At 37.5% G+C, this 26,395-nt stretch overlaps 1 protein-coding gene across 3 annotated transcripts in view; it reads right to left on the bottom strand.

The window, feature by feature from the left end:
• The window catches only part of DPYD (dihydropyrimidine dehydrogenase), a 335,322-nt gene that overhangs the window by 125,694 nt on the left and 183,233 nt on the right, over positions 1-26,395 (bottom strand). For all 3 annotated transcript variants that reach the window (XR_005956460.1, XM_041483444.1, XM_041483445.1), the window contains one exon: positions 3,318-3,482. Coding sequence is in view for 2 of the 3 variants with exons in the window: in XM_041483444.1 (XP_041339378.1) it covers positions 3,318-3,482 (165 nt within the window). In the remaining variant the exon portion in view is untranslated. The remainder of the gene's footprint in view (positions 1-3,317; positions 3,483-26,395) is intronic.

Here is a 26,395-nt window from a genome sequence, read left to right as displayed (position 1 = left end):
TTGGCATCTTCTTTCAAGATCCCACTTCTTTCTTGTGGTACAAACGTCTCGTACATTTGCTTGTTTGCGATGGACTTCTCTTAGTCTGGTAGGGAATGACATTTCCCCTGCAATGGAGTATCCTGTCAAAGCTTATTTGTAATGCTGTGACCTCCTGCACATACCCAGACCCAAACTAATTTGCATACAGAGGTTTTTAATTGATTTGCTTACCTTATTATCATCTACAGGGCACCAGTTACAGGAAGGTGCAGAAGGACTATTTGGCAATTGTGTTCATCACCTTCTTAGTGTAACCTTGGTATGCATTTTTCTGCAGGGAAGTATTTCACTATTTTCAAATCTTGCTCTTTTCAAGCTTGCTCTCCTCAGTGCAAATGCTAAAGAGATTAGAGCTCCTTGCTTTACCAGGTCACCAAGACATACTACCACCACCAGTTTTCACAGTTCCCAGCACAGATAATGGCCAGATTGTAGCTATTGTCAAGTATGTGAATATAAAATTTTAGCAGTAAGTTCTCCTCCCAGGCTTTATAACTTTTTTCCAATTTTCTCTGCCACTTCCCAATGATTAAATTTTGTAGACGTTTGCTAATGAAAAAGCAATTTTTTCCCCCACCATTTTTATTCCTGTTCATGTCACTAGGTGAGTTCTACTTGGCTGAATTCATATTTCCTAGGTAAACTAATTTCTTGAATGTACCATACTCTGTCATTTTTTCAGCCACGTTTTGGCTGAAAAGTACACCAATTCACCATATAATTAGGTATCTCCTTGGTGAATAAAATATGAAAGTGGGACTTGTTGTGACATTAATATTAGTTCTTTCAGACCCCTAACTAAAACACTTTAACCACTGTGTGTCTCAGGTATGGCCTAGTCATAAACTGACATTTATGCATTTCCCACCTGCGGTAGGTTGACCCCAGTAAGCAGCTTTTGATCCTACTTTACCACGTACCATACAAAGTCCAGACACCTTAATCTTTCTCCTCTGCTTGGACCCTTACAATATTTTATTCACTGCTGGTGACACTGAAGCAAGTTCCTGGTGGTGGCAGCTTCTCCCTCATCCACTTGAAGTGGATTTGGGGTCAAAGGGAGGAGCTAATAGAAGAACAGAAAGGGTAAGACTGCCAGTCAGAGATATTTGCAAGCTACAAGCAAGAATCAGAAGAGACAAAGAATGAGGCTACCCACTACAGGGGTTGAAGACAGCACAAAGGAGTTACTAGTTCCTGATTTATAGAGGCAACATGCCACAGTTAAGTGGCATTGTCCAAGGAGCTGTGACTGGTGGTCCTCTTCTGCACAACACATTGCAAAATTCAGTTTACATCCTAGCCTCTGCTGGGGGAATTTAACTGCCCTTTATGGTTTGCTTCTTCCCAATGGCACAAGACAGAATGCTGTACTGGGATCATTTTCTAGTGAGGTGGCTATTTTGCTCATATCTTTTTCATCTGTAACATAAATCTCACTCTAACTTGTATTTCACAGCAAAAGTAATTATGTGTAAGTTTTGATTTGCTTTTAAAATTTGCCTTAGTAATATAAGTTTTTTTTACTGTAATCACTTGTGTCCTCATCTCTTTGGCCTTCATTTGAGCAGAAAATGTCATTCTTTGCTCATTAATTAAGTTCACACAAACAGTTCTCAGAAACTGGTTTTGGTTTTAATAAAACACACAATGTTGAAAAACCCTTTCTAGAGGAGTGAACAGCAATTGGGTGAAGAATATTCTGAGAGCTGTAATTATACAGAATATCTCAAAATAAGCACCAAGAGACTTCTCCTCTGAACAAAACTCTGTTTCCAGTTAGCAACAAATTTACCATTATAATTATATGACAGTTCTTAGATGAGTTCACAGGCATGTTTTAAAAATCACTGTAAGCAATGCCAAGGTCTACTGCTGGGTGCTGCTTCCCCTATGCCCACGCAGACATTACCAACCTCAAAGATACCACAGTATCAGCCATAGCCAACGTGCAGAAACTGAATTCACAATCTCAAAGTAATAACTCACATATAATGAGGGATGATCAGAAGATGTTCACCCCAGGAACTCTGGAAGAGTGGGACTTCTTCATCCCACACACAACGCTAGGTCTCAGAAAATTCAAATCTTCCTTTTGAAATGCTGCTAGTGCTTTTCCTCACAGAAGAGAATGGTTTGATCTCAGGCATAAAGTGCTGCGAGGGATTTTTGGTGAAGACTGCAGTGGGGTAGCATTCCCACAGCAGAAATGGCCAACAGTCTGCCTGCATGCAATATCCAGGACTTTTACAAAGGACTTTAAAATCAAAATAAGGGAATAGGATATTATCTTTGGGTTCATGTTTTCATTTTGATGAAGCTCAGTCACAGTAAATAAAGTAAAAAGAATCTCAGCAAAGAAACACACAGTCCATTCACAAGGAAGTAGGATATTAAACATGCGGCACTCTTACTGTCAATATGAAATGTTTAAACACTTTTATACTTGCTGATATGCACATTTAAGTACCAGGAATAAGAAAAAACCTCTTGATTATCTTCATGTCATAATATATTCAGGAATGTTCACTTATTTTGCTCATAGCTGAAGCATGGAGGTAATAACTTCAAGACAGAAGATATGCAGGCTCTGGGATTTCTAATTCTATCTATTCAAGATAATGATTGAGGAGAATTTTACTTTCTACCTCGTTGTCCATATTCACAAGAACAGTAGCTGAAAACCATTTATACCAGCTACCTGGTGTCATTGCTCCCAACTGTGATTATCATCTTTCAGAGACAGATATTCCCCACAGCCAAACAGGCTCTAACAAAACTCTATCAGTTTTGTTAGAGTGAAGTTAACTTTAAGTATTGGGTTTTTTTTACCTAGAGTACTCAATTGTTTATAAAAATACTACAAGCACCTTTCACATTTGGATTAAGAATGAAAAGAACACATTCGTTTTATGATCAATTCACAGTAACAATTCTTATTAAAAGTTACATATGATCTTCAATACAAAATTATTTAGAACAGAACTGCTGAGCATCCACACTGGAATCAACTCTTTCCCTTGATATTATTATTTGAAAGTAAACATCAGCCTAATTAAAAAATCATGACTGTCCTCTGCATGACAGCAATTTCACAGAATCTTCTGTCATAAATATTATTTGGATGGGGTTTTCTGGTTTTTAGCAATGTACTTGTATGTCAATAAAGCAATTTGCATTCTATTGAAAAGATGCTAAATATGAGGGTTTCACAGACCTGTAAACTAGAGATTCCAAGAATGTATGTTGCATCTTTATGATTAAGTGGCACTTACATGGTTTGGAAAGTCAGCCTTCAGTTCAGCAATGCTTTTACACCAATATGCTGCAGTTTTCTCGCTGATCAGTTCAATGTTTAGAAAAGAGCCTTGGCCTGGGCCATACAGAGGACCTGAAGTAGTTCCACGCACAATCCTTGGAGAAACATTGGTTACAATATCCTGCAAAATAGGAAATACTTTCAGATGGATTTTGCAAAGTGAGGTTTATGTTGATGATGTATTTTATATAATACAAGCCAAAATGTACCAGGTGTTTTAAAAAAAGCTACAACTATAGGGCAGTTCTCTAAATTAGCAGACTCTCCAATTAAATTCCTCACAGCAGAGGAGAAAAGTGTTTGCTCTGTATGTGAAATGGCATGATAATTATAAAGAAATCACCAGTATGTACGCTTATGAACGCCATACAAAATATTGTTCAAATTGTGCTGGGAACTATCCCCCCAAAGGTGGTCATAGTCCATGTCCTACACTCACAGGTGAAGTTCAAAGAGGTGCAGCTCACCAGCCTCTCTACTGTGAAGGCACAGGTCAGAAACCAGCAAAAGTACACCAGTACATCAAACTTCACAAACAAAACCATATGATTAAAAGAGATAAAAATCAAAACAAAACAAAAAAAAATTGAAAATAAAGATTAATACTCTAAAGTATGACATTTCTGAAGGTCTATGTCAGGCTAGCAAACAATTTTGAAACGCGTAGTAAACACACAAAATGTTGACTTGTTTAGTAGTCTTAATTAAGCCACAATGTCACCAGATCTATATTAACAAAGAACTGTAAATTCTGACATTATTTAAAACTAAAGAGAAACATAGATGGCAAAATGTTCCTTTTGCCAATTTCCAATTAAAAATAATTTTGAGTAAAGGTCATTTATTTACAAACGTATCAGAATTATTTGTTTAAGTACCCCTCCTCACCATCTTGTCATTTTCAGTGAGATAACATGAACCTCTATTAGTATATAGCAATTAAGGTAAATTTACATATTTTAATTAAGAACCATCCCATATAAAACAATTAGGGTAATAGGCATACTAACTGGATTTCATAACATTTGGACGTTTTTCCAGCTAGATAGACAGGAAACCTTAATTAGCATTAATTAGCACTGATCTGCATATGTTTGATAAGGCATACCCTTGCCACAAAAGATTATTTATTCCTGAATCTGCCAAATGCTGCAGTTACAGAGGATAAAGGGACTTTTCTTCACATTGTATGTAAATTTGAGGCAATCTTAATTTGCTTATAACATTGAATTAATTATTATACAGTAAATATGCACTAATATTTTATATTGATAGATAGTTATATGTCCATTTACATATGTAAAAATCATACAAGGTAATCTAGCCAGTTCATCTATTTTCAGACCTAGTATGTCTGGAACACGGACACCCCATTAATCCCCCATTTTCATTTCATCAGAAAACCTTCACCTCCCTCTCAACAGTTAAGTTATATTTTCAGAAAAAAAAAATTCACAACACTTTATGAATTTATGCAAACCAATACCATACAGCAAAATGCACTCCCCTCGCTCCCTAAACAAATTACAAAAATTTCAGTTTATACGGAGGAACCATTTACATCAGTTTGCTCCACATTATCCTCTTGAGCATTTCAGTCCTTTTAGATTGCCTCATAGGAGCTTGTGCTTTGCCAGAAAGCTGTTGGTGCACAGTGGCCGTCGTGCCCTGTGAGCAAACACAAGCCAGTGTCCGGCAGTCCGTCCCGAGTCCTCCAGACACAGGGCGCACAGGGGCAGCTGCAGCGGGGAGTGACCCTGACCACGCTGCAAGCAGCCAGGGGCTGCCCTCTCCCATGCTCCAAAGCAGTCAGCAGCTATGCAGCTACTGTAGCATGGCACTAAGCCTGAGCTAACAGCCTGTCTGCTGGTGGGAATTATTACTCCTGGGTTTAGTGCAAATTACGATGATGTACGTGGTCTGACTTCCATTTTGCGGCTCGCTTGTGTGCATGTGTTTGCCAGATAATGCTAGGAGTCACCAATGGTCCCACTTGTTATCTCATTATGTGCAAGCTTTGGTGTTCTTTCACTCATTTCATTTTACTACAGGTAAGAATTCAAAGACTGAGACATTACAGCCTAGCTTACACCTCTTGTGAGGCTCTCTCACAGCCTCTGTCTGCTTCCACATAAAAACACTCTGAAGTTTTCTTGTCTGCCTTGGGTCTCCAGGCAATCTCTTCTCCCTTCTAAAAGGAGACACCCTGGCTTAGACCCTGCAACTGCTGCTGACGCCCCACGGCTTTGACACACTCTTTCCCAGAGCTGAGTTACAGTCAACATCTGAGTGACAATTTCTCTCTCCAGGATCCCACAGAGCTGAATCAGGGAATGCTCAGACTTTGCAAACTACCTCAAAAGCAGCTGTTCTTCACTTTAATGACCACAAGAGATACACGGAGCCATATGAAATAGTAAACACACATTTCATCTCTCTGCCTACGTTTCCTCACTATTGAATTTTCCTTCAGATTTTGTGAGATCCCCTTTGGTGCTCAGGGACCTTTCCCTCCCAGAAGCACAGACATCAGTTTCTGCCAATGAAGAAGAGGTTTCCACTGCCTCCCCGCCGCCTCTGTGTCTCAAGACCTCTCTGGTGTGTCTGTGCACCACTTTGTCTTTCCTGACCAAGCCATTTCTGCTTCCAAAAATCCTTCCTGGCTGTGAAATCCAAACATTACCACCTGGCTGCTTTGTCTTGGTTCCTTGTGGGAGGGATATGCTGTCCTTATTTAAGATCTCATTCCTCATTTGCTCCCCCCTAGTTAGGAGTAAACTAGATGGAAAGAGTCTGTAATGACTGACACTCTGGCACTTCTCCTGTCTCTTGTTAGCACATGACAGCCCCAGGCACAGGGAGACTCACAGTTCATGGAAACAAAATGGAATTTATAACTTATGTGATGATTCAAGGAATCTGTCTATGTACATACAAAATAAAATCACACAAGTGACAGAATAGAAAATTGTCTCTTTGAGATGAGTGTGAAATACCTACACAGAACTTGCCTTACCAGCCTCTTCATCTATTGTCTCCTGCCATGGCTATGAGAAAGCTGAACAAGGGAAGAGCTGGGCAAAGGATCTATTGGCTCAGCTTAGCCAACTTCGTGGCCCTTCCTTTTAGGAATGAATTTTACATGGTACCACAGGTTGTTTCACTATAACAGGAAATTCTGGTGGCTGGCCAATTGCTATTGCTGTCTCCAAAAGCAGCAGGTGATGGCAGATCAGCTGAAGTAGCCCTTGTGCTCCAATCCGTGGGATTTGTGAGAAACTACCTTCTGGAGTTTTAATAGAACACTGTCTTTTCCCATTTGTAGGAATTGTGAGGCCAAATTCTGGCACTGATAATTCATTTTCTTTTCTGAAACCCCAGTTTTTTCCTTTTATCCTAACTATGCACACAACCCTTTATTGTTAATAAAAATTACCATGTGCATGAAAAGCCACAATGGAACTGAAGCGAGAATCCTGACAGGAAGTACTTCAGGGTTTGAACCTAAAAACTTTATTGGTTCTAAACAGAGATATGACGTGAGCCATGAGTTGGTCTGGTTCCTGCACGCAGGTGAAAGGAGAGATCCACATACCGGAATAGAAGAATGTCTCCAATGTCCAAAACAAATCAAGTATCTAACTCCCTCATTCAAGGGAGGCAATGTACAGTCCTTGAGAAAAACAGCACAGCATTTTCATGTACTCTGAAGACCAAAGATAGAACACTTTTAATATGGAGAAACTAGGGGAGAACAAAGCTTATACTTTCCACACAAAAAGACGAAGCTGTGGGAATAAAAAAAAAAAAACAAACCTGAAGAAATTGTCAAAGATAACAGAAAGCACCACATAAAATTACTTTGTTTCATGGGGAAATATTGCAATTCAATGTGGACTTGGGGATTAGGGAAACTGTATTTGGTACTAGATTACAGCAAAAGAACCTGGTTTTGGGGTTAATGTAAATGAAGAGAAACAGTGACAAGAAAAAGAATCAAGGGCTGACTGTGAATCATGAATATTCCAGTTACTAAATTTCTTCCACTGTCTCACAAGCTTATTCATTTCTCAAGGAGAGCACAGTAGAAACAATCACAGTAATCCTGGAACTATCTCTAGTTCAGGACATCACCAAAAAAGTGGTGTTCCACAGATAAAAGCACTAATATCCTGCTGCTTTTGGATTCCCTTCGCCTGCATATGACCAATTCTGGTATTCTAGTAACTTGAGACTGACTTAATTTGCATTACACATATATTTCTGTTCCTGTTGATTAATTAATTAACACACTGAAAAGATGACCCAAGGCATTGATCAGGCCCCATTTGCTCTAATAATCCCTGAACTCTGCAATCAGATCATTGAATTCTAAACTACTTAAGTCTAATGGGCAAACAGATTTGAGACAACAGTTTAAAGATAAAGTCCAGACACTCAGCAGCTTTTAGTCAGCTAAATTTATTTAGGCATGTATCAATCTATCAGTCCATACCTTACTAGCCATTCTGGATTTTGCTTTGCTTCACACTGTCCACATTGCAGTTGGTAATTGCCACAGATTTTTGCACTGTAAAATCTAAACCATGTTGTCTATAATGGCCAAAGAAAGCAGGACAGCCGGGGCATTTCAAGTTTTAGGGCATCCAAAGGGTTGTTGGGCACAGTGCCAGATCATGCAATAAGTACATGCATTGCATGTTCCTCCTAAACCAATCACCTGAGAAACAATTCACATTGTGAATATTAACATTGTCATCTGAGGGCAAGGAAGTTAATGACACGTAGAAATTAATCAAACCATTCACCTCTCTCTCTCAGACATATTGTTTTAGGAGAACCAAGAAGACAGCTCTTCATTAACTGAGTTCACTTTTTATTTCATAATCATGTCTCCTAGAGACTAAAAAAAAGGGGAAAAAAAAGAAAAAATAAGTATTTGGAGAAAAACATTTTAAGAGGCCAGTTGCAGAAAAGCAGTCTCCCAAGAGTTGTGCCACCTCATGCCTATTCAGTTGATGCAGTTATACTAGGTAAATACAAAAAAATATATATAATAATATAAAAAGAACCAAGAGAATAAATCTGTATGATTTTTCATATCAAAGCTCTGATGTGTTCCTATTGATTTGCGGAGCTCAAAGCATTCTTCTTCTTCCCAATTTTTTTTCAAAATATTTCTGCTAACACTATGTTAATGAACACTTGAAATAATAGGGTGCTGTGGGGAAAACAACACTATTACGGTTTCAAGTAAGATTTTTAGATTAAAAAAAATACATTTAATCACACTATAACAAGTGTTAACCTGAGTTTTCTTCACTCTGAGAGACTTCTAAGAGACACAGAGAACTTGCCTTGCAATGTTGGCCCCCAAAGTCAATGAAAGTCACTTCATACTTCAAATTAAGCTTTTCTCAGCTTTAACATATGAAAGCAGATAGGAATTAGTGACCATTGTCAGTTTCTTTTCATTAATATGAGAAAAAAGATTAAACACAATGAGCAGATTACTATTTCTAACAAAGTTAATTTATTTGACCTTCCTTTCTTCTAGGAAAGGAGGGCGTTATACTTGCCAAGTGGAGTATGCATCTGTACATTCCTGGGGTTGCTGCTCATTAAACGTCAAAGTGAGCACCAAAGCAGCCACAATGGCTTCTTTGTGAAGGAGAGATATAAATAAATACCTTATGAAGGTAATTTAAGTCCAGTATTTCAAAACAGCATACTTAAAGTTAGTGCACAGTAAATCGCAATGTAAAAAACCAGCTCAAATATAAGTTCCTACCTTACTATGTTTAATACACCACCTTCTTTAAATGAATAACAAAATACTGCCGAAGAATGCAGTTACTTAACCAAATTATGATGTGCTTTTCTCCCCAATATTTCAAAAATGTATTGAAAAGGTTGAATAGACTTCAATATCTAGTATGTGTGCAATGTTTTTAGGGCTTATTTTCTAAATGCTTTAATCAACCCCCCAACATCAAGATTCAGTTTTCCCTAACTACCCTAAAGTTCCCTAGTAGAACTTTATTACAATTTCACCTCAGTGAAAACATGGGGAGACTTTGCCTTTTCCTGCCTAATATCGCAGTAGTTAAAGCATTCTGGAAATCTGGCTCACTGCTGTTTGCACACCCTCCTAGATACGAACGGCATCACAGACTTATGTCCTCGTAATTCCCTGCCAACTCTCACTCAAGGTCTTGTGATGATTTGCCTCTTCTGTGACTCAGCTGTCTAGCCAGACTGTGTCTAGTATCACCCCTTCTGGAGTTTTAACCATCCACAAAAGGCAAGTGAAACTTGAAGCAACAATACCACTGCACACAGCACTGTTCCTGTGCAACCTTTCCGACTTGTTCATCCCCTCCTCTCCATCACAACTCACACATACTACAGCCTTGCAGGGTTTCTTTTATGAGGCCCAAAGCACTGACTCGTTGTCCTGAATTTCCCCAAGTCCGAATTTTTTCCAGCTGAACTGGATGATAAATGCACAGTAAGGACCTCTACAAACACAAAACCATTCCAACAGTTACAAGACCTTATCTAGTAGAGTAGGATTTTTGCAAAACACAGGAAGATTTACTGGCTCATGGAGAAAGGCAAGAAGATTTGCTTATGATTTCTGCCCAAGAAGGTTGGATGTAGCCCCTGGCTGGCACCTTCCAGTGTACAAACCACATGTTGCACACAGTGCTGCCTGTCAATTTCTAACACTTGCATTTACCATATTTTTATTGAAGGAATAGGCAAGACTATAATCTTCCCATACAAGCACAAAACCTCATCTATGTCACTTCCTCACTCTCTTTCCCTCAGTGCACACAGAGGCATTTTTTAAAAATGAAAACCACCCTGACAGAAAAACTTATCTCAGAACATCCCACCATGCAGAAACTGCTCTAATCTCTCCACCACCAGGTATGAAAAGTATAGTACCATAAAGACACCTCTTCTTTTCTCATTGCTTTTGCGAATGAAGTCGACACCTAGCTCTCTCTCTCCTCTTCATTGCTCTCCTTTCCTTGAAGACAGATAGTATATAATGATAATATGATAAAAATAATTATTTTACAAGTTTCTTCAGCAAAATAAGAACTGAATTTAAAAACGTATTACTCCCTCAGCCTTCCAGCATTTTTCACATTGGTGACTCAAAGCCTAAGTGTTCTGATCTCTCCACTAGTACAGAACACATCTTGAAAAGGAACCTTGATGTAACTTACAATTGTGCTTCTTCAGCTTTTACATACAAGATCTTTTACGCTACAGAGGGGAAAAGGATACCTTAAAAATATTCTTATTTGTCTTTGAAGTCTGTTTGTTCTGTGTTTGCAAGATGAAAGTACCCAAATCTGTACTTATATTCCAGAAGTCTGGAACACAAAAAATGCTTGTAAATCTTCCTTAATATCCTGCTCCATTTCTTGACTGAATAATCTGAGCTATACATACTATTTTTTAAAAACCAGACCATTACCTCATAAATGCTTTTACAACATTAAACTACCACATTTGTGTTTATTAAATCAATTTAACACTACAGCTTCAGTGAGTAAGCTGGCTTTCCAAATCACTAAGTTAGCACAGAAAACTGCAGCCCCATAAGGGAAAAAGCAATGTGTCAGGACTTTGGAGAAAAACTGCTGAACCACTCACATTGTGTGAAAGAAATGTGAAAGACAAATGACAAGTTAGAGGTTTAGTTACCGCATATTTAATGTTTTTCTATACTGTCTCATTAGGGCTTTAAGATTTAACCATAAGAAACTTCAAAATTTACAGACACCGAACTTCATTTCTACCTAAGCTTTTATCACTGCTGCTTGCTCAGCACACCTTCCTCACTAATGCAATTCCCAGAGAGAACGCCATCAGTACCCATAACTTGTGATGAAGACAGCAAAATCCCAAGCCCTTTAGATAATCCCACTAGATCAGTGTATTAAATAAAAATAATTCTACTCTTTACTTTAGAATAATTGCAGAACAATCCCTTCCCCACTGTAAGTCAAATAGGAATGGTTTGCTGCCCTTGCTTAGAAGAACAGCCAGCCCCACAACTTTGTTAATTCTGACATGAATCTGTCTCCAAGTCTCAATATTATAAACTTAAGCTTGCTAAAATAATAAATTAGGAGATTCAAATGCAACACAAATTAGAAGTAAAAAAAAAAAATAGAATAGCAACTATAATGTTTATGTCAAATCTACAAATACTTTCTAGTTGAGTTGTATATTTCAAAAGGAAATGAAGTATTTGATCTTTGTTGACAATTACATTTGCTTGAGTGGTTTAAAAATGCCACTTTTTACAATACAAGGCCATATTCTTTTAAAATTAAAACATTTACATTTTTTTCTCTTTTTCTTAACATACTTACTTGTTTTCTAGGCATTAGAATATAAGGACACTTTTACTGTAATTATGAAAGATAATTTTAAAATGTATTATGTCCTACAGCACTTTGTCTTGACAAACAATTACTAGATATCACATTCAACAGAATACAAAAAGCAATTTCTATCACAAGGTTAAAATTAGTCTTTGAACAAAAGATGCTTTCAAAGCAAATCCAAATTCTCATCAGCTTTATATCAGTTTCTCTGTGAGACAGGGAAGTGAGGGATGGAAAGGAGAGAAAGAAAAAAAAAACCTGAAGGACATTTAAAAAATTTCTTGCTAGCGATCAGTGTGAGCACACATTTTATCAGCTTTCTGATAAAGGTCTAAGCAGAAGGACATGATTAAATTTCTGCTGTCAAAATGTATTGTGGTCAAAAACTACATCCATCAAAGGAGAGAGAAGTAGAACTCGTAGTTTTTGAAAGAAAGTTGAATCTGTATGCAGACATTAGCTTTTGGATCTGGTTTTGCAGTTCAGGGTTATTGGTTGGACTGGATGATCCCAAGGGTCTTTGCCAACCTAAATGATTCCACATTTGTTGGGTCTTGGTGTTTCAATATAGTAAACTACCTAATCAACGAATGGTTGCTTTAGCTGACTGATGGGAAAAATGTTCAGTAATTGCCTTAAAACATTAATTAATTTTCAGTAAAGAGGTCACAAGAACAGAAAAACATGACGCAAATGATGAAATGCTAATGATTTCAGGAGAAGAGAATAAAATAAATAGAAGCACAAGGGCAAATAAAATATCTGCACTGATTGCAGCTTTTGATCTGTATCCTAAACTGATATTTCTGTACCATGGCTTCTAAGGACCTGTGTAGATTGACAAAGGTGGAAAATGAATACATAATAACTGAAATATAGCACTTCAGCCTGTAATGCTTACCCTTGGGACTACAGTGGATTTAGATCATAAAAACTTAGCTTGTTTTAACAGATTAATTATTTTTACAGACATCTAAAAATATTAGCCCATTTTCAGCTGTTAGGGAATATCATCCTCTAATCAGTGATCAAAACTTGTTGTGAAGTAAATGTATTTAATTGACCAAATAAAGGAGCAGCAATTCTTAAGACTTCTTTCTAGACGAGTGCTATTAAATGGTCCCATGAAAATTGAATGAAAAGGCACTAACAGAAGTGTGAGTCTAAGAAAGTGAAAAAAAAAAGAAAAGAAAGTAAGGAAGCAACATAGGTAAGACCCCTTAAAAAGAAATAAGAGCCAGGAAAGAGAAGGAAGAATTACATTACATGCTTGCAGCAGCAAGTTTGATAGAGTCACTAAAGGGAGTCATGCTTAAAAGGAGAATACAAATTCTCTTCTTGTACTTGATGGGGAGGCCAAATTAATATAGTTTTTTCAAATATCATCATTAGAGAAAACTCAATGTTAGTTTCTACAATATTGTTTTCTAATTGCTACACAAATTACTGTAAGAAGGCAATAGGGCAGCAGCTGTATTGGGAGGTTCCTAACAGGATGACCTAGAAGCTAAGACACACTAGGCTACAGAATGAGCTCCTCTAGCAGAAAACTAAAAGAGAATTGCAGTTAATCTCATAATTCTAACACTGCAATACTAATTGCTGTTAATTAGGCATGTAACTTCACACTGGAAAAAAGCAAAGAGGTAACTATTTATTTAAGGGACAATACTACATGGATTAAAAAAGCTCCTGTCAACAACTCTGGACACCTGTACCAAGCTCATTTATTGCCTAATTAAATATTAACATTTCCTGATAGAATCCGTGTTATAATTTTAATTACTGTTTTCTCACAGGGAAGCCATATAATCAATGTATTTCTAGCTGTTCCTAGAGGCTGTTTTGTAAAACTCCATTAGTAAATTGTGAACTATCACTAAAATATTTTCCTCCAGATTTCTTTAAGTAAATCAAGACTATTATATTCTCCTAGGAGGAGGGGAGACTAGATGCCTTCCTTCTGGGGAAAAAATATATGATTTCTTCAAGAATAAAAATGTTTTAACTACAATCCTATTTAGGACTTGTTAAAATTCTTGCACAAAGAATCAATATCAGGGAATTACAGTTCACCAAAGTTATATTTAAATTTATGTATAATCCAAAATATTTTTATTGCTGGATTGAGTAATAAGGATGAGAGTCACATTACTTCCTTCAAGCACATATTTAAATTTTCTGAAGGAGATGAATTTCAAATATTTAGGTAGGTCTTGAACTGACTTGCATATTTCCTTTTTCCATTAGGATTAAGAATGCTAAATACTATAAGCATTGATTAACATTACTGTGTATTTAGGGGTCAGAAATGTAAGGAAACAATACCAAATACTATTTGGGATGCTATTTAAATAGCTGGGTACATAACTTTAAAAGTATCAATTCTCCAGGTAGCACTAAATAATTTAAAGTTGTAGGAAAGGAGGTACAGGGACAGTGGAAGTATTTAAAGGACTATTTTCCTTTACATTCCAATTATAATCTAGCCATAGATTACTACTTGGATAACTGAGCTCTTGAACATTAACTTTGTTTTGAGCATACTCCTTTTATCTTTTTCTATGTAAAAGTCCTCTGGAAGTCAAAGGGTCTTTTCTAAGATCAGGGATTTCAAGGCTAAGCCACATTCTCAGAGCCTGATTATACAGAGATCTGGATAATATAAGCATGGGGATAAACAAACCATGAAAATATCAGCGCCTGTGAATTTTAACTCAGCATTTGAACATCTTGTAAGAGATTCAAACCAATTTTAATTCAGCACTACATTTTAGAGAGGATCTTTAAAATAGATTTTGATTTTTACTGGAGGTCTCATCTACCTTAAAATTCTTAAAAAAGCCCTAGCATTTTCCTCTTTGTATTGGCTACCAGAGTAAGGACGCACATAAGCGTATCGCATGCAAACTGTTAGATTTTATGTTCATAGACACAAAAGGAGCTGAAATACTTTTCAGAACAGATTTAGGTTAAATAAAGAAAAACAAAATATTGACAACATTCTTTCAAAATTACTTTTCTATGAACCAACTTGCAAGGCATCTCAAACCTTGCACTGCAAATTAAACTGTCATCCTGAATTAGTTACCATTTTTGTAATGACTAACAGGTTTTTTTCTGACTCCCGCCATCATGGAACAAACTCAGCTGGCATATTTTGATTGATTAGGACACTGTACTTCTCTGGCAGGACAGCCCATACAGAACTTGGGATAGGACGCATACATACCAGGGAGAGCATTTGGGAATGCAAACCCTGGGTGGACCAAGCTCAGGAAGGGTAGAAGCAGCATGCCTGGGGCTGTCATCAGGAGATCTGAGCTCCTCTGAGAGCACCGTGAGTTCATCCATCAGTCATCATGAGGGGCACCACACATGGGCTCAATAATCTCGACAGAGATGGGTTTTTCCACTTGAGAGCTTCAAAGTGGAGATTTCCGGCCTGATGGTCTGATTCTGCTTTTCCAGACTGAGCTCTTAATAAATAAACATTCAGTGTTTGCAGATGTTATACCCTCTCTGACAGGCAGAAATCCATGCAGAGAAGTGCTGAAGTGCACACAGAATTTTTATGCCAAAGGACAAGCCCTGTTTCCCATCTGCTTGTGGCAGACACAGAGGCCCCATCTCAAGTCTGGTTTTCCTCTACATTCACCTGAAGTTTCCATAGCAGTAGCTTAGCCAATGCCTATTAACATTTTTTAAATGCCCACGAAAAATGACACATTCTGTTGGCTTTTAAAAATCCACCCTGTGGGACATAAAACAAATTCAATAAAGCAAGAAGATCAAAGCTCATTAAAATATTCTTGTAAGAACTGAAAGCAGCCATGATACATGGAAATTCCTAGCAGGACCATTCTCCTGCTTACCACCGAGGGAAAACATCATTCTAAGCCAAGCATGCCCTCTTTCATTAAATGTATACCAGGTCCCAAACCCCAGCCCTCTCTGGAGTCATTGCTCAGGTCTGTCAGTTAAGTAAATATGCTCATCAGAGGATCTAGCAGCGCACACAGATAAGGTAGATATGAAGTCCATTTCCCTTGAAATCAATAGGAAGGTGGTTGTTAGACACTATAATTGAGTTAGGGTTTCATTTGGGAATCTGTGGTAACTGTTGCCACTATTACTGTCACAGGGTGCAAGAAAGTATACGACAGTTGCAGCTGGAACTCTGGCACCATTAACGGCACAGCCAGCTGAGAGCTGCTGCAAAAGGCTTACCTTACATGCTCAAACCTGGAATACTAAGACTAAATCTGTCCTGAGCTAGAGAGGGCAGCTTGACTGGCAGGCTCTCTGCTTATTCCAACAGAATATTGACTTAAAATTGGGCAAGGATTCAAAAGCCTTCTGATGCTAAACACAAAAAGACAGAGACAAAGATGTTTAAAGAGGAATAAGGGTTTTAGCCCCACAAGAAGTCCTTGGTTAGGGATAATTATAACAGTGATAAATAGAACATCGGGATTGCCTTTGCCTCCTTTTTCCTACCATGGAACCATGGAGTTTAAAGCACAGATCACTGCAAAATGTCACTAAGAAACAGGATATACCCTTTACTTCCACATGCCAGATCACAGGAGCAATCTCACTCCAAGGGCAATGAAGCCAAGTTTGCACCAGGGCCAAAGAGAGCTCCAACATCCAGCATTGCATCACGCACCCAGGAACTACCGAGATTCTTCTCGGCCAAAGTTCATCCCCACATATGGAGACTAATCTACACAGCACAGCCAATGCTCACTTAATGGGCAAAACAATTAAGTATTAAGGCAGGTACAGACTGCATGCTTCTGGTTTTGGAGGTATTAGGGGTCTGGATTTTTACACCTCTGCTATTTTAGACAACCTTCCCCTAATGCAGCCAGTACAGAGCAGAGCAGACTTCTTTGCTGCACACCTAGAATTGGATGGATAAAATAATTGTATGCATACTCCAGTACAGCAGGAACTCACAGGATTTAAAGGGGATTTTAGAAACTACAATGCAAAACACTGTAGGGCAGATCCCAAGAGGATCGACAAAATCCGGCAAATTCTTAAACTACACTCACACAAGCTAGTTAATGTAGGACTGTACTGTAGCATTATTTTAATATGGAAACCAATTGGGCATTACATAAGCTCTTTATGCCACACATCTTTTCATAACTTACATTCATATATTTTAATTTTATTTAAACATATATGCTATATATATGCATATTTGCCAAATAAAATGCATAACAACTTAATTTGCATAATCCATACTTTAGTGTTGCATAATCCATACTTTAGTGAAGTTTTTTTTTTTTTTAGTTTTGGTACTCTTTAACCCATAGACTCCTTAAGAGAAAAACCTGCCTAAAATCTGACTCACACCATTATTCTGTGATATTCAGTGTCATTAGTGTATTAAGTCTTCTTAACTGGGTCTATTCCTGCAATTAATTTAATTTTCACAGTTCCCATCAACTCCACTATTCATTCCAAGATGGTTTCACTGCCAGATGTGAGCCTTATTGAAGTAATATCTTTTTACTTTTTTTTTTTTCCTATGACTAGAAGGGTTCTGAGAATGGCTAATTTCCTAAACATTGTACATGTACAACCACCACCAACCCAGCCCTTTGTGAAAGAATGTGAGTGCCTTAAAACTGTCTTCTCTTTCACTACAGCCATTCTGTTCTGCAGTAATGTAACAACCTATCTGTGAAAATACATGCACCTACTTCTTATTTACACATACTGGATTTTATACCATGAATTCATCTTGTTTTAATTATGCATCATTGCCTAGTGATACAGGAAACAGACCTCTACCCATCTTGATTGTGAAAACTAGCATCTCAAAAATTTTTTTTTTCTTTTTCAAGTGAAGATAAGTTACTGCATTAAAAATAAATGAGGTATTTTTTTTGTCAGATGATTGGACACTGAGTACACATAAGAAATCACCAAGAGCATTGTGTGCTGGTCTATGTGCTAACCTTGAGCTGCAGTTTATCTATTGCCTGCAATTCAGGAGACAATAAGGTATTTTACCCAATCAGCTGATCAGCTGAAGGAACTCAAAAGACTGAAATTGCTTTGAAATACACAGCCTTTTAGATATCAAAGTACCTCTGGAACCCTCTACCCAGAAGTAACTCAAACAAAACCCATTTGAAATACTGCTTCAATATTCAAAAAAATCAATAATTTAAACCACAGGTTGAACATTTTTACTGCTTCCACAGCAGACTGTCGTTTTTTGAAATGAAAATGCTAACGGCACCAAAGGGGAAAGCCCTGGCCAGCCGAGAGATGTGCGTGCAGGCGTGGATTGGCTGGAAATGCTGCCTTACTTTTCCTCCCTCAGTTACGTTTACATAAGATCTCTTAAAATAAACAACTCTCATTTCCACCACTTGGAAAAAAAAATGTTTTTCTTTGTTGCACTTGATGTTTCTGTCCCTGAGAGCTCAGCAGTATCAAGACACTTCACTGTATAAACACACGTGCTGAATGCAAATACTACATCCTCAATTATGCCATTAAGTCATATCATTTTGTATGTAACAGGCACTAACATTGTGGTTTTGAATATCAGCAAGAACACTGTGAACTCTTGATTAATATACAGAAAAGCAGGAATATGGGTGATGCTGTATTCCAACATTTACAGTAGGAGCAGGAAGCAGTTCAGCACACGCTGCGAAAGCCAAACAGGTATGGATGTTCCACTGCCCATGATACCTGCTCATTTAGGCAAAGAAATGGCTGGCTGGATAAAGATTTCCTAAAAGACAAGAAACACACATAAGGAAGAGACCTAGTAGGAATGTGAACCCTCGAACAGGCTAGACATGGAGGATGTTGGACACAGAATCAAGTCTCTCCTCTGCAGAAATTTAACCATCAGGTATATTTTTAGCAGAGCTTGAAATATGTCACTCTGTAGAAACTGGGGTTTTTTTATCATTTAAAATATCATTAAATCCTTGCACTCTCTGGAATTAATTTTTAAAATTGTTGAAGGAGGAATGCAAGAAACACAAAACACACCACCCAATTAAATAAACATCACAAAACAGAGCTTATGTATCTGCAGGTATATAACTCCCAACACATAGTAAGAACAATTTTTGTTAGGGTAGCAAAGCATCACTTTTAGTATTGTAGAGAGGGGCATAAGAAAGAAGTCATGAGATTGATGGTCCTTGGTTTATCATTTTAGTACTTTACTCTCCGATATATTCTTACTCTCTGACATGTTTTTAGAGCCTTCTCTAACCACAGTGTTAAAATAGAAATCAAAATGTAAATTATATTATGAGAGTGAAGTTGTTCAAGTAAAAAACACTATGTATTTATATATAGACAGTATTATTGTGAAGCAAAAATTAGATCTGCATTTCTGTTACTAGAAAAAAAATTATTATATACAATTATGAATGTTCTAGTTGATAGATTTGTTCAAGTTCAACCAAGATAAATGCAGATTTTTAGTCTAGAATAAGGAATGACAAAAATATAATAATTTACAAAATGTGACATTCAAAAATATATACCAAATAAATTTGGACATTTCCAGTATTTTGTTCTTCTTAAAGGCACAAAAAATCTCTGGATATCAAAAAAACCCACAAATATCAAGAGAGAAATTCATCTGAGTTTGATGAATTTCTATAGTCCTATATCCAGAATTTAGGAAAATAAGATTTTGCTTATTTATGTGTTTGAGACCTGTGTTACCTCCACGTGAAATCACCAATTTCAGGTATTCCTGTCAGTCTTTAAAATATACCTCCTACACAAGAGCAGCAATCAACTGACCTTCTGAGAACACTGTTTTTGGCAGCAGTATAAACATAAAACAGAATAATAAAAATCCAGTAGCAACAAGAAACCCAATATTCATCATCTCTTCAATTCTTGCAAAGTTAGGGAGGAAAAACAAGCTCAAGTTTGTGCTGGAGTTAAGGGATTTGGGCTGTTACAGAACACCCTGGGCAGGAGCTCCAAGCATGTGCAACAAGTGGGTTCTGTGAACTGCCAGCATCTCCTCCTGCTCCATCCCAGCACACTCGAAACAGGTAGTACAGGCTGGGGGCAGTTTTGATTCCCTTGGCAGAATTCAAGCCGTGAAGTTCATCACCACTGACAATATTTGGACAGATTTAAGACCCAGTCCCATATAGCACGGGCTGGCAGTAGGTTAATCTTGAAATACAAAGCGTGGCTTCTCATGGCAAAGCTTGTGTTCAGAAAATAAAAGGAGTGTAAGGCTTTTGGCTCTTATCTGTTGCTGCAGCTACAGCCTGGAACGGAACTACATCCCTCAGCTGGAAGGACTGATAATTCTCTTGCTGTAGCCTCTGGATGTTTCCTCTAACGATCCCAGCATCACTCCTATCTTGTCTGGATTGACTTTTGCTCAGCATGCTTTCAACCATGCCCCAGTCTCCCACAAACATTTGAACAATGCAATCAGCTGCTCCAGCTAAATCAGCTGAGTTGTAAAGCTGAGTTTCGACATATTGAAAACACTTCAATCAATGTCACATTACTAAACCTTCTCTATGGCTTGATATACAGATTAAATAAAAGGGTGCAAACAGGAACCCTCCTGAACTGCACAGGGAGAGAACCATCCCAGGCAATAAAGCTGAACACAACACCGACAGCGTGCTCCTCTGACTCCATTGCTTAAGCATGAGGCTTGAAAACGGACCAGGAAGATGCTTTGGGACAGACTGCATTAGGGACATTTGGGAAATGTTTCCAGTTTTTGTAGGTTCCACAGACATATAAGACAGACCAACAACTGCATATGTAAAAGATTTTTAGGTTTACAACAAATTATTTTTAAAATAAGTTGGCTACTGATGCAGTTTAACAGCAGCATTGTTGCCATTCAATTTTTATTGCAGGTTGTCGTGTTGCAATAGGGCTTTACACACATACATTTACTATATCATATTATAGAAACATGCTTTTCTATGTTTGTGTGATTTATTAAAGCATAAATCATAATAGCATGTGCCAGAAATTCCTATTGAAAGATACAAAAAAGTAACAATTATCCTCTGAACTCCTTTCTTTGTCTTCAGAGAATAAAATGCATTAGAACATATCCATTTGCTGCCCCATGACAGAAAATGAAAGCAACTGTGAAGGTTGCACTGTATGCTTTCAGTTCCTGCAGTTGGCTGGTGAAGTGAGCTTTGCTCCTGAATATGCTGTCAGAGGCAAAACCAATAGTTTTGTCAGTACTTTTAAAGAATAAACCTTAAAAACAGTAAGACAAAATTAATTGAAGAGGTTTGTTTTTACATACATGCAGATGGATGCAGAAAAATCCTACATATAAATATTAAATGTAAATTTAAAGTCTCTTTTATTTGAAAGAAAATTATGTACACAAGGCCTCCCTGTATGGTCTTGACTTGAATCAATATACTTCACCTTTTTCATTTTATGCAACAATTTACAGGATCTGATTCAGGGGAATGGTAACATTTGCTTCTGGGGAAGTACACACAGAGGAGCAACATTACAAGTATTGTTAAAATTCCCCTCAGAGAAGGTTTAACTCCTTTTAGACTAGCTTGTGAGTGTTTGGAGTCCTGTGTTTGATGACTGGCACAGTGAGAACGCTCTTAATGTACCATGATTTTACCCAATTATTTTTGAAAAAAAAATCATAAACTAACATTCACTACATAGAAGGTGCTACATAAAGTCATTATTAACTGTGCAGGTAAGTAGAAGGAGCAAGATCACAGGATAAAATTGGCTTTATTTGTTCAAAGAAAGTATAATTTAATCTCTCATATTTTGATTGTTTTAAAATTCTGTTTCTATGGAAGAAGAAACATGTGTGGTTTAAATTTAAAGAAAAAAACAAAATGGAAACCAAGTTTCAGCAGCCATCCAGAATTCACTTAATTTTTCTTGTTCTTCTAGAAAGACACTGCGCCCAAACCACATACCCCAAATGCTTAGGAGTAAAAGGATGTGGACCTCAGAAACAAATGTGTTTACCAGGAATCAAAGTGGATATTAAGCTTCACTTTGCTCAAGTGACATCAAAACATTCTTAACAAATAAGTACCTATATACATGCACACTTTGTTTGGTTTAGCTCATGATATACAAAGACCTATTTTGTTCATCGATTTTGCAGATGCGTAACTCAAAATTAAATCACAATGTCATTTGAAGACCCAATCACGTGTTGTGAAATTCTGATTCTGCAGGATATTTACCTTTGTAATTAACTTCAAGAAAGTCCACATACCATGTCATTTTACTGAATGAAAAATTTAAGTCACAACAAAGTCATGCCTGGCTGAATTTGATGTCTGTACTCCTGCACTGCCCAGGTTCTCTCTGCTTAATATGCCTGACCATTTCCATTGGCTTTGGGTCAGAATCGGGAATGTAGATTTTCATTAATGATATTATAGTTATGCACAGTGTGCACATATTTTGCTCAGAGCACCATTATGACCTGCTCGTACTCTGTCACATTTAGGGATGGACACAATGCCAATTAAAGTGCATTCAGAATGCCACACAGGATGGTTATGATGGCTGGCAAGCATCCTTATTAACAACTACACTTTTTCAACAACATACATACAGCAGCTCCCTGGAAACAGGATCATTTTGGGACTCCACTAAATAGATCACAATACCATAATTACTGCCATGGTCAAGTCACACAGTTTGGTGAAGTTCTGTACATGAGAATTTTGATACCCTGTGTTTATCTAAAGTTCAAACTGACTAAAAAGAGCACATGTCACTGCTTTTCTAATATTACATGCTTAAACCTTATTTTATTTACAGCTTCCAGCAGCTCTCAGCTCGATTCCTGGTTGTGCTGGCTGCCACGTTGCTGGAGAAGGCTAACAAACCCCTGCGTGTTCACATGACAACCTTTGTGCAAACGCATCCTTACTCCGTCATCTGCTGGCAGTGCGCTTCCCAGCCATGGGCTCTGCCAGTCCTTACCAGTTTGCCAATTACACAAGCTGCTTCCCAGACATCAGACAAAAATTCCATAAGACTGCTGTGCGAGCGTACCCTAATTAACCATCAGCTTAATTAGACAATTTACTGTGTAATTAGCAGGCAATTAGTCAACACCTCTCAGATCTTATTGACTGCTGTGACAGCCTTCCTTAGTCTACACATTCCCATACGCTTCCACGACCATGATCCCAGCCCTATCCTGTACAACAGCAACCCTTGCAAGGGAAGGGAAATCATATTACATAACAAGGGAAGAGGGAGAAAAATCAATATATAGCCTGTTCATTTATTGAACTGTCTTCTAGCCAAGACTTTCTTTTCTCTAGGAGTAGAAGGTCAGCTGCTAACAAAGAAACATTCAGCTATAACATTAGCTTATATCTTTTTCATTTGTAATGTGGTTAAGGAATTTAATTTTTTTTCTCTTATACTGCACTAAATTATCAAAGAAGTCAGGCAAGCAGAAGTTAAAGAAAAAAAATTAAAATTTACTAACATATTGTAAGTTTAAATATATGTTCTAAAACAGTGAAAAGGTGGTGATAGCTGCTTTTGAGACCTATAGCTTGCATTGTAATTAACAGCTTCATAGTCTAAAATGCACCAGAAAAGTCAAAATAAAGTATAAAATGTCAACACTCAATAATAATTTAATAGCATTAGTGTAATTCACTAGAAATAATTTTTGAAGTAGTATCAAGTCCTCCACACAAATCTAAAGTTGTATGTCCTTATAATACAAGATGTGAGGAATTACAATTAAAGAGTAATATAACATGGATATTAAGGGATTCCTAAAAATGTGTGTTCCTTTTTCTATAGACCGAAAATTGGATTTTGCAATTAGCATTGACAAGAGCTTTTTGAATAATTCTTAAAGTAGTAATTCCAAAGTTCACAGAATGGATACACTTGTGTCCTCCTGGAATTAACTCCAGTGGACTTATTCACAAGAATCCTACACTTCCGGACTGAAGGACAGAATCCCACAATTGCTATTGTAGTTAAAAAAAATAGATAATTCTGTACCTCAAATAATGATGAGAAATGTTATTTAGAATGCACTCACATACATATTTGGCTTACTAATAGGTATTTTAACATAAGAACCTGTCAGGTTTTTTAAACATATGGGGCTTCATTCTGCTTTTGCAACAATGTCAATCAGGAGTAAATGCAATTATATCACCATCAGATTCAAAAATCAGCTCTTTGCTTTCTTAACTTCTTGTGTGGGCAAATCAGATGTTGAACACAGCCTTATCCTTTTAATTTACCAAGTGGAAACTCAAGACCTGAGATAACCCAAACACTTAAAGAGAATTGTATCACCTGTACATAGAAGCTACAGTGGTATAACCAAAAATTCCTTGAAAAATGATTAAGCTAAACCATGCAAACTCATGTGTGGAAATGATGCCAGTTCAGAGACACATCATTTCAGCTAATGCCTGCAAAATTCTTAACACAAGCTGTACAGCACCATAAACATGCTTGACGCCGACCTCAGCGTCCCTGTAAAGTCAATTTGGGGCCACATTTCTGCAAGCATCTTGCAAGACTGCATGGTCCAAGTGGGAATCTTGGGGCAATGGCTGCTGCATGAGGAGCTTTCGGGTCTCTGCAGCCTGTGGTGCAGAGCAGAAGAGCAGCCACCCCAGAGCACTGCTGCCTTGCCACGTGCCCAGCGGGAGCAGAAGCCACCAGCGGCTGCCAGGGCAGGAGCCCAGCGCTGGAAGGTGCTCCCCAAGGCACGTGCAGCCTTAGCATGCCAGCGGGCACGGCTGGGGACACAAAGGGACACCCAGGCTTCTGCACAAGCCAGCCTGTGGCCACAGCAGTGAATGCAGGCCTCAGCAAAGATGCTGAAATGTAAATCAGAGCAACTGAATCATGACAACCACTTTTCCTTCATTCCACTTCAGTATCTCAGTAGGCCTAGACTGACGTCTAGATGGTATTCTGGATTCATTTTTATAATTACAATGTGGAAATGAGGGAAAAAACCTGAAGTCTGACATGTGCACTTAATCAAATGGGGAGAAACAAAAAGCCAGTGACTTGACAGAAGGGAATCTTCTGAATTGTGTATTGACAAAATAAAGACTTCATTTTTTCCTGAATGTCTGTGGTTAGCTATTAAAGTGCATCGTAACAATTTCAAAAAATAGGGAAGTTTGTAATTTATGCTGAAACTTACAAATGTTAAGTATGGCTTTATGCTGTGATTGTCTCAGGTGTTTTAAATATAACTATTAAGAAAAAATATCCGACAGTCTTTTCTAATGAATTATAAAATATATTAATGCCACTTAAAGTTAGATGCAGTTGGTTGGCACAAAATGAAAAGGTTTGCAACAAATCTGAATTGAGCATGGAAAATATGTGAAAATTCTACATTTCAGAATTACACATTTCAGAATTACAATTTCTAACTTGCATTCAAACTGTCTTTTTAGCTGAATTCCTTCCAGAAAAAAATTATGAGTCATTTTCAAGATCACCAACAACCTCTCAAGGACATACAAAACAACCACAGAAAAATGTAGCTGAATGGTATTTTACACAAGCATGTTACATATTTGCTTTTTAGAATACTGTTTATTCAGGATGTGATATTCAAAAATGTTGAGTACTTCAGATACAGTCAACTGCAGATCCTCAGCAGTTTTGGAAAATCATGCATGTGTGCTCTCCTTGACTCTCTCTTGATCAATATTTGCAGGTATTCTCAGAAGAATGAGGTAAACAAAGCAAAATTAGTGAAGAGCACAGCAGCTTCTCCAATATAAAAAGAAATACTGTTCTGATTTTTAACCAGTGTAAAATTTGCATCCATTTTGTTTGACTGACTGGGTAATAGTTGCACTATGAATAGAAATTATGTCCTCTCTCAAGTACTGGTCACTATCAGAACAGCATATATTATGCTGAGCAGGAATGAACACTCCTACTTTTGGAAGCTGTTTTTTACATAAAGGCTTATGTAGCAAAATCCTCAGTGTTTCAGTCTGTAAGCTCCTTCACAATTACACTTGAACTGCTCCTCAGCTATGTCAATCTAAGTGCACTATAAGTTTCATTACAATACACAACAGTTTTCAGATTAAAAAATACCTTAAAGACTGATTTACAAGTCTTTTATACATAAGCTGCCTGAAATATTCAAGCTCAAGATTAATGTTCACACTTACACTTGGTATATGTATATGCACCCTGGCCACACTGTTTTAAACCAGACTCCAGAGCAAAAAGACATTAAAAGAAACAACCTCTAAATACTGTGTAAAACATCTCCAGATGAATAGAAACCAAATACTTTAGCCATAACTGAGAATCCTGCAGCCTACCAAGAACCAATTTTAGACATATATCTGATTTTACCTTTGCTGGCTAGCTTTGTGTGCAGCTCTGAGGATGGTAAACCACTGCCAGCTTAGACTTTGTGGAATTCATGCCACGAGTTCAAGGCATAAGCTCCAGCCATGCTCACTCTGCTCCACGAGGGTGAATGGCAGAAAAAGTGATAACATGGGAAGAAAACTGCTGACCCTCTGTTTGTAAAAATCTGTCCTTCAGCACAGATGAGGTTTTCTGATTCAATGTG

Source organism: Pyrgilauda ruficollis, unplaced genomic scaffold (assembly GCF_017590135.1).
Source record: "Pyrgilauda ruficollis isolate IOZ18807 unplaced genomic scaffold, ASM1759013v1 scaffold6, whole genome shotgun sequence".
Taxonomy (NCBI): Eukaryota; Metazoa; Chordata; class Aves; order Passeriformes; family Passeridae; genus Pyrgilauda; species Pyrgilauda ruficollis.
This window is presented reverse-complemented; position numbering and strand designations above follow the sequence as displayed.